At 46.6% G+C, this 9,511-nt stretch overlaps 1 protein-coding gene across 1 annotated transcript in view; it reads right to left on the minus strand.

Annotated features, from left to right (window-relative positions):
- Nucleotides 1–8,689, minus strand: part of GNAI2 (G protein subunit alpha i2) — a 228,151-nt gene extending 219,462 nt beyond the window's left edge. The window contains exon 1 of the mRNA XM_039546937.1: nucleotides 8,468–8,689. Coding sequence (XP_039402871.1) covers nucleotides 8,468–8,585 — 118 coding nt within the window. The 5' untranslated portion in view covers nucleotides 8,586–8,689. The remainder of the gene's footprint in view (nucleotides 1–8,467) is intronic.
- Nucleotides 8,690–9,511: the final 822 nt, after the last annotated feature.

Consider the following 9,511-nt stretch of genomic DNA (forward strand, 5'->3'; position numbering starts at 1 on the left):
TGATGTTTTCTACGTTTTCACAATGTCTCCTGAAAATGAGAACAGGTATTTGCATGCCACTTTTGTAGCTAGCATTTTAAGGTATTTACATGCCAGATATGCTAAACATTTGTATGCTCCTTCATGCTTCAACCACCACTCCAGAGGACATGCATCCATGCTGATGATGGGTTCTGCAGCAGTGCAGACTAGCGCATGTTCATTTTCATCATCCAAGTCAGATGACACCAGCAGAAGGTTGATTTTCTTTTTTTGGTGGTTCAGGTTCTGTAGGTTCCACATTGGAGTGTTGCTTTTTTAAGGCTTCTGAAAGCATGCTCCACACCCCATCCCCATCAGATTTTGGACGGCACTTCAGATTCTTAAACCTTGGGTCGAGCGCTGAGCTATCTTTACAAATCTCACATTGGTATCTTCTTTGTGTTTTGTCAAATCTGCAGTGAAAGTGTTCTGAAAACAAACATGTGCTGGGTCATCATCAGAGACTGCTATAACATGAAATATATGGCAGAACACTGGTAGAACACAGCAGGAGACTTACAATTCTTCGCCCACGGACTTTGGTCACAATTTTAATTAACACACTATTTTTTTAACGAGTGTCATCAGCATGGAAGCATGTCCTCTGGAATGGTGGCTGAAGCATGAAGGAGCATACAAATGTTTAGCATATCTGGCATGTAAATACCTTAAAATGCTAGCTACAAAAGTGCCATGCAAATACCTGTTCTCATTTTCAGGAGACATTGTGAATAAGAAGTGGGCAGAATTATCTCCCATAAACAAACAAACTTTTCTGTCTTAGCAATTGGCTGAACAAGAAGTAGGACTGAGTGGACTTGTAGGGTCTAAAATTTTACATTATTCAAAAACAAAACATATGTTTGTAACTTGCACTTTCACGATAAAGAGACTGCACTACAGTACTTGTATGAGGCGAACTGAAATATACTATTTATTTTGTTTATCATTTTTATAGTGCAAATATTTGTAATAAAAATATAAAGTGAGCACTGTACACTTTGTATACTGTGTTGTAATTGAAATATATTTGAAAATGTACAAAAAATCAAAATATTTAATTTCAATTGGTATTCTATTAACAGTGTGATTAAAACTGCAATAAATTGTGATTAATTTTTTTAAATCACAATTAATTTTTTGAGTTAATCCCATGAGTTAACTGCAATTAATCAACAGCCCTACTTCTAATGAATGTTTGTGTGAATAGTCTAAGCAAACATCCATGATTTCAGAGAGGAAAAAAGGACGGCGATCATAGGGCACCGTTTAAAACCAAGCCATCAGAAAGCATTACCTAATGCCTCCCTAACATGTTTGTTGGAGCTGAAATGGCAGATTAAATTTTCCAGGCAAGCGGTGCACATTGAGATTTAGGACTAGTCTACACTGGCAGCGCTTTAACATGGCTTGTCTGGTCATGGCAGAGCTCTGAGAGAGAGAGAGCTCTTCCAGTGCTCTTTAAAAAAAAAAAAAAACGCCACGAGGGGCGCGGCTCCCAGCACTGGTCCACAGTCTACACTGGTGCACAGTCTACACTGGTGCTTTACAGCACTGAAATTTGCTGTGTTTTTTCACACCCCTGAGCAAGAAAGTTGCAGTGCTGTAAATTGCCAGTGTAGACAAGCCCTTAGCTACACGACTATTCTAGTTTGCCAAAGCTCTGGTGCAAAATATTCAAAACAAGAGAAGCCTTTTATGCCTGTTTGAATGCACATGAAGAGCAGGAAGAGAGTTAGTTCTGATTTGACAGAGGATTTGTTGAGACCTCAGTCCAGTCTTTAGCCACAACACACAAAAGCCACCGTGTTCACTGAAAAGTATTAATTTGAGCTTGCACAAGAAGTTGGTTCTCTGATCACTGCAGCTGCTCTCCCCAAAGCAGACAAATGTCTTGATAAAACGTGGTACTGCCCTCTGCTCCAGAGGCTCACAAAGCAATAGCTCATAGCAGTTTGATAGAGTAAGATCTTTCATCACAACACAACTTGATTATTTTGGGGGCGGGGGTTGGTTTTTTTGGGCAGGGGGAGGGAGAGAATCCAGCTAAAAACTGGAACGCTAAGAAGAAAGTATGTGAATTGAGTATTAGAACCATACCAGCAACACTTTGTAAAGACAGCAGACCCAGTGAAAAAATAAATCCAGACTTCAGTCACTGGTATTAGAAGGCTTACAATAATGATTACAATTAACAATAATGATCTCATGACACAGGAGTTTTCCTTGACTTATCTTTAATGTTCATACATCTGCCATTACCAGCCTGCCTGGGACAGTCCATCTGCCAGCATCACTTAGACATGCATACTTTCAGCCTCGTAATGAGGAACATCTTCTGGCATACAACTAACAGACCAAACATCAGATTCTCTTCACCACTGATTTCTCACTCACAGACTCAGGGCAGAAGGGACCATTATGATCATCTAGTCTGACCTCCTGCACAATGCAGGCCACAGAATCTCACCCACCCACTCCTGTATCAAACCTGTCTCTGAGCCATTGAAGTCTTCAAATCATGATTTAAGGCAGGGGTCGGCAACCTTTCAGAAGTGGTGTGCCGAGTCTTCATTTAGTCACTCTAATTTAAGGTTTCGCATGCCAGTAATACATTTTAATATTTTTAGAAGGTCACTTTCTATAACTCTATAATATATAACTAAACTATTGTTGTATGTAAAGTAAATAAGGTTTTTTAAATGTTTAAGAGGCTTCACTTAAAATTAAATAAAATGCAGAGCCCCCGCCCCCGGACCAGCGGCAGGACCTGGGCAGTGTGAGTGCCACTGAAAATCAGCTCTGCCTACCCCTGGTTTAAAGGCTTCAAGGTGCAGAGAATCTTCCAGCAAGTGACCCGTGCCCCACTGTGCAGAGGAAAGCGAAAAACCCCCAGGGCTTCTGCCAATCTGCTGTGGAGGAAAATTCCTTCCCGACCCCAAATATGGTGATCAGCTAAACCCTGAGCACGTGGGCAAGACTCACCAGCCAGACACCCAGGAAAGAATTCTCTGTAGTAACTCAGATCCCACCCCATCTAACATCCCTTCACAAGCCATTGGGCATATTTACCGCTAGTAGTCAAAGACGAATTAATTGCCAACATTAGGCTATCCCATTATACCATCCCCTCCATAAACTTATCAAGCTTAGTCTTGAAGCCAGATATGTCTTTTGACCCCACTATTCCCCTTGGCAGGCTGTTCCAGAACTTCACTCCTCTAAAGGTTAGAAACCTTCATCTAATTTCAAGTCTAAACTTCCTGATAGCCAGTTTATATCCATTTGTTCTTGTGTCCACATTGGTACTGAGCTTAAATAATTCCTCTTCCTCCCTGGTATTTATTCCTCTGATATATTTATAGAGAGCAATCGTATCTCCCCTCAGCCTTCTTTTGGTTAGGCTAAACAAGCCAAGCTCTTTGAGTCTCCTTTCATATGACAGGTTTTCCATTCCTCGGATCATCCTAGTAGCTCTTCTCTGTACCTGTTCCACTTTGAATTCATCCTTCTTAAACATGGGAGACCAGAACTGCACACAGTATTTCAGATGAAGTCTCACCAGTGCCTTGTATAATGGTACTAACCCCTCCTTATCTCTACTGGAAATACCTCGCCTGATGCATCAAGGTCAAGCCAGTTTTCATCCTGGAAGTGCTTGCTAAGTCCCAGAGACTCCTCAGTTATACAGTCACTCTTTAAAAGTCTATTAAAATATGTGCTTGTTATAGGAATTTACTGATGAGATTCACCCTGCTGTAACTGACCCAAAATTAACAACTGTGCTCAGAAATTACAAAAAGTTAACATTACAATTAGTCACAATCTAGGCAGTAAGGTGTCTTCTGTGACTGCGTCACTTACTGCTATTTTCAGTAAAGAGCAATCTGTTTGTGCAATGACTTCAAGTTAATTTGAAAGTATTTTGCAGACATGTCTCAGCTTAAATATAGGGAAATAATGACTCAAGTCTTCAGCACTATTTACACTTGAACAGCTGCTAGAAAGAAAAAATGTCTTGCTCTACTTTTGAATTTAGAGCCCCACACCAAGATCAGAATCATATTTTGTAAGTACTCTCCACTTCAGAAGGCAAGGATCATTTGGATCCTTCCCTTTCTCCCCCACCCCCATCATTTCCAACATAAAGATACAATTTGGGAATAAATAATTCATTCCACACTGGACATCCAAAACCAAGCACTGTATGACCGAGGGCAAAATACACGAATTCACTCAAAGCTGCCAAGACATTTTCTTCCCTTTAATTTTGTAGCCAACAGGTAGCAGTCAAAAATAGATGGTCATTTTGGCAGCAATCCTGCAAACGTGACATCCACCATCTTGGCCAACACACCAGAGACTGAACTGGGTACCTCCAGGGCTAAAAACAGGAGATTTTACAGCTTGAGCTAAAGAGCCAAGGCTACCTAGTTGGGGGCTGCAACAACTCAGATCCTCAGTGACAGGCACAAAGGGGGGGGGGGGGCCTGTAACACACACTGACCAGCCCTTACACCAATGTGTGCACGCCCATGCTTAACTTTACATATCAGTAGTTCTACTAACTCCAACAGCAGTCATTGTGTGAATAAAAAGTGAAGCACATGACTAAGTGCTTGCAGGATGGAGGCCTTTGTTAGTAAATGAGTTACTGTAAACAGCCACAGCAAAGGACATGGCTACAGCCCCGCTTAAACTGAGAACACATATAGTAGTGAAGCACGAGGAATATTATTACCTGTAAATTAACCATGTGCATCATTTGCATTTTGCAAAACTCATGCCCTTGTTTCACATTTAATATTCAGTGCAAAAGTGATTATCCCAAAAAAACATTTGCTGCGAGCATCCATTTCAGCTAGAGAATTTTACCAAAACTAGCAAAAATGCTACAATAGTGCTCTACAAACAGGTTTCCTGTTGTCTTTACTCTAACACAGGTGGAAATCCAAATCCAAAAGGTGTCTGCCACCTTGTAAGTTATTTTTAGTTTATGGGTGAAGCTGCTGCCCTCTGCCTTATTTATCCAGTGAATTCACCTAGCCAGCTGTAAATCCACAGGCAATCACAAGCATGTTTATCTTACAAATTATGCAGGCCAACAGATGCTAGACTCGTATAAGAGAAAATTCATTGGGAAAAAAAAAAAGTCAAGCATGGATTTTTGTTTTGCTACTAAAAGTACTACAGGCACCTCGTTCTGCAGCTTTATTATTAAATATTTAGGAGTTATGGGAAGCCGGGGGTTAAAAGAGGCTACAAGAAACAACGTTTTAGTTCTGCTGCTTTACTTGACCCATTTATTTCTAAAGGGAAAAAAAAGATGCAAGACTAGGCCTGGATCCTTCACGCCCAGAAATAAGTTTACATGAATATGTGTAGGACTTCTCCCCACCTAAGTCCCCAATCCTGTAAACAGACCCCCATACCTGCACAGAGCCCCAATTAAGTCAATGGAGCTACCCTGGTGTCCACCCACATGGATCCTGATTGCAGGATCTGGGCCTAAAATATTAATGGCATTAAGAAATCTTGCATTCCAGTTGGTAGGTCCTGATATCATCAGCACATCACACCAACACAGGAATCAGATCTAATTTGTTTACTGAAATCCCTCTAAAAAAGCATCAGTGTATCTCCACTGTCCTCAAATAAGACCATGGACTCTCCTAGCGGGAGTATATACGTTGTTGGCACTTAACCAATATTAAACAAGTCAAGAAGTCACTGTTGTGTTGATAAAATAACAATGCTGTATTGACTAGAGCTGCTCAGATGTTAATTATGTAGTTACTAATGCAAGGTTGTGTTTAAAGAAACGAGCCTGCCTGATTTCGTCATTGTTTCCTGCCACTGTTTCCTCTATTTCAAAAATCCACAAGACGGACATTTTCTAAACGGCTTTGCCATCACATGCTTCTCTCCTTCCATCCTATGTCTCCTAATCACCTCTTGTCCCAACCCACCCCACATCTTCCAGTTTGCCATCCCATCTGGGCTTCCCCACACTGTGTGGGAGTATCACGTAAATATGGCATTTAAATATTAAAATGTATCACATAATATGGCATTTAAAAGGCTAAATGAGGAATCACTCTTCCTGGGAATTTCAGAAGCAGAATAAAATCCAACACTGCTCAGTGCAGCAGGGTTCACCTCACAGACCACAGTGCCCCCCAAATCAAGCAGGAAGAAAGTGTTTTCAATTTCCCCCCACAAGTTCCATCACCCTGAGCACCCGCTGTCTCCAACTCTCCCTCCCCCCCAAGCAGTCCATCCCCAACCACAGTTGACAGGGATCCTAACTCTTCTTCAACATCATCTGCATTGGTGTGGGAGAGGGCAAAGCTTTCCCCTCCACACAATTACTCTGCAGAGGGGCTGGAAAACACAAGGCAGGGTGTATAGCTGCACAAGGGTGGAGTTCTGTAACTGGCAGAGGGTATTTGGGGAGTTGCATTCAAATGGGTGCAGCTGAAGAACATGTTTGGAGGGTATGTGGTAGCTGGAATGTGGACAAGGCTTCAGGGGGGGTGGTGGGTTTGGACGGGATGGAGTATTTCAGAACATGGAAATGTTGGGCTGACAGAGGAATGGGTATTCTTTGGGGAGGCATGGACAGCTGGGGGTGTGGAGATAAGCGGTTGGCCTTTCCAGAGAAAAAGGGTAGCTGAAGGGAGGGAGTGGGGTAATAGGCAGTTGGGGAAGGAACGGGAGGGTTACATGCGGGGGATCTCTGGGGGAAGATGGGGAATATGGGGAGAGGATGTTCACAGAGGGTTGTACAGAAATTTGTAGGGAAGGATAGGAGTTTGTATTTAATGAGGGTGGGGAGCTTATTTGAGGAGTAGTGGGGAAGCTGTGAGAGGAACTTGGCAGTTGGGGTACATGTAGGGCTGAGGTACAGGCCTCCATATGCCATACCTAGAGGCCTGTGGTATATGGGGCTGAGAAAGAGGTGGGGGCCTGTGGTATCTGAAGATTGGAACTGAGGGTTTTCATCTAGGGTGGGGCCTATGGTATCTAGGAGGAAGTAGAAGTATCTGGGAGGACTGTCATGTATGGGGGTGGAGGCTGAAGTTGTATCTAGTGGGGGCTGTTATATGGGGGTATTACTAGGGAGTCTGATATATAAAAGGTGTGTGGACTGTTGCATAAGGGGTGTAAGTGTATGTAAGGGGGTCATGGGCTGGATGGTCTGTGCAGGGGTGTACTGAGAGGGTCTGAGTGGGTGGGGTTTATCAAGGGGGTGTGTTAGGGGAGATGTATGGGGCGTAGGCTGTACCTAGGGAGGTATATCACACGTTCGCTGAGATGTACCTAGGCAGCCTGGGAATGCAGTGTGGAGGGCCTAGGGTGCAACACGGGGAAGTACAGGAAGCCACTAGGGTAGGTGCAATGAGCTGTACCTTGGTGTCTGCTAGGCAGGTCACTGGGCAGGATAGACTAAAAGTATGCAGGGTCTGGGTGTGGGCAAAAGGCCCTTGAGAATCATGGAGGGGGGTGTTCTGTGGGAGGCAGCAGGCGGGGGGGGCTCTCAGATGCTGGGGGATCCCAGGAGTGTCGCTGGGGGCTCTCGGTGGGCCCGAGAGGAGGATACTAGGGGTGAGGAGCTCGCTCGCTCGGCTGGGCAGGAGGGTGTCGCTGGGCTGGGCCGGGCAGGAGGGTCACTGGGACGGATGTTACCGGGGTACTGGGGGGACACAGGGCAGGGTGGTATCATGGGGGCAAGGCAGGCAGGGGGCTGGCAGGGGTATTGCTGGGCAGGCCCAGAGGGTACGAGGGAAGGGTGTCGCTGCATAGGGTGGTACTGAGGGAATACAGAGTGGCACCACAGGACTGGGAGGGTCACAGGGAAGGCTGGACAAGGAGCTGGTACTGGGCACGGATACCAGGCACGGGGAAGGGGGGGTGTCACAGGGCAGGGTGTATCAGGCAGTACCAGGGGTTGCAGGGCAGGGTGGTACCACAGGTGCAAGGTAGGCAGGGTGCTGGCAGGCTGGTACCAGCTGGCAGGGGTGTCATCAGGAGGGACCTGGAAACTGGAGGGCTGCAGGGCAGGGTGGTACTGGGGGGGGCAAGGCAGGCCGGGGTAGGGAGCTGGCAGGGGGGTACTGGAAGGCGGGGCTGTGGCTGGGGTTCTGTGGGGCCGAGGCGGGCCAAGCAGGGTGCTGGCAGGCTGGTACCAGGCGGCGAGGGTGTCGCTGGGCAGGGCCAGGTGGCAGGCGGCGAGACCAGGAGGGACCGGGGCGGGGGCTGACGAGACGGGACCGGGCGGACCGGGGCGACGCCGGGAGGGCCGGCTGGTACCGGGGGATCGCAGCGCGGGGCGGGGCGGCACCGCGGAGGTGACGCGGGCCGGGGGCTGGCGAGGAGGTACCGGGCGGACCAGGGCACCGAGGTGTCGCTGGGCGGGACCGGGCGGCCGCGGGCCGGGGCTCACCCAGCAGCAGCAGTTTGACCTCCCGCGCCGCCTTCTCGCCGTCTTCGCGCAGGTTCTTGTCGATCATCTTGGAGCGCTCGGCCGCCGCCTTGTCCTCGGCGCTCACGGTGCAGCCCATTGCGGGGCCGGGCTGAGGCGGATCCCGGCCGAGTCGGGCTGGTCGCGCGGCGCGAAGATGCGTCCCCTCAGCCTGCCGGCGCCGCTCTGAGTCCAGGGCCGCCCGGCTCGGGGGCGGGGCGGGGCCTCCGGTCGCAGGGCGGGGCCGTTCTGTATGGGGTGTGCTTCGGGGGGAAGGGGTGGAATGGGTTGGGGGGCTGTCTCTGTATGGGGTGGGTTTGGGGTGCAATGAGTGGGGGTTGGGGGCTCTGTATAGGGTGTGTTTGTGGTGTGGTGGGTGGTTTTGAGAAATGAAGAGGCGTTAGCTCCCTTTTACAGAGAGCCAGCCAGCAGCTATAAAATCCCTCTTAGTAGCTGTTCTATAATTGTACTACCTGTAAAGGGTTAAAAAGTCTCACTGCGATGCATAGGTAAAAGGAAGTGAGTGGGCACCTGGCCAAAAGAGCCTGTGGGAAGACTAGAACTTTTTAAAAATAGAAACAAAAAGACTCTTCTTTTCTCTGTCTGTTCTTCCCTGGAGAGAGGCAGCCAGGGCAGAGCTATTTTGTGAGAACTTGGGCCAGGTAGGAAAAAATCTTTAGTATCATACCTAGAAACTACTCATTTAAAACCCCAGATATGTAAGCAGATCAGGCAATGTCTTGGAAGACTTGATTAGGTTTATCTCTTTTTGTTTCTTTATGGCTTGTGGACTTCTCTGTGCTACCCCAGTCCCCAGATGCTTTTGTTTTCCTTGTAACCTTTAAACTGGACTTCAAGAGAGCTATTCGTGGTGCTTAATCCTTGTAATTGCTCTTTTAAAATCTAACAATAGCCTGAGCTTCCAGATGTATTTTTTTATATATATTGATAAAATTTGCCTTTTTTAAGAACAAAATTGGATTTTTATGTTTTAAGAGATTTGTGCACATGTTGTTTAATTAGCTG

The sequence above is a fragment of the Mauremys reevesii genome, linkage group 7 (genome assembly GCF_016161935.1).
Source record: "Mauremys reevesii isolate NIE-2019 linkage group 7, ASM1616193v1, whole genome shotgun sequence".
Classification (NCBI taxonomy): domain Eukaryota; kingdom Metazoa; phylum Chordata; order Testudines; family Geoemydidae; genus Mauremys; species Mauremys reevesii.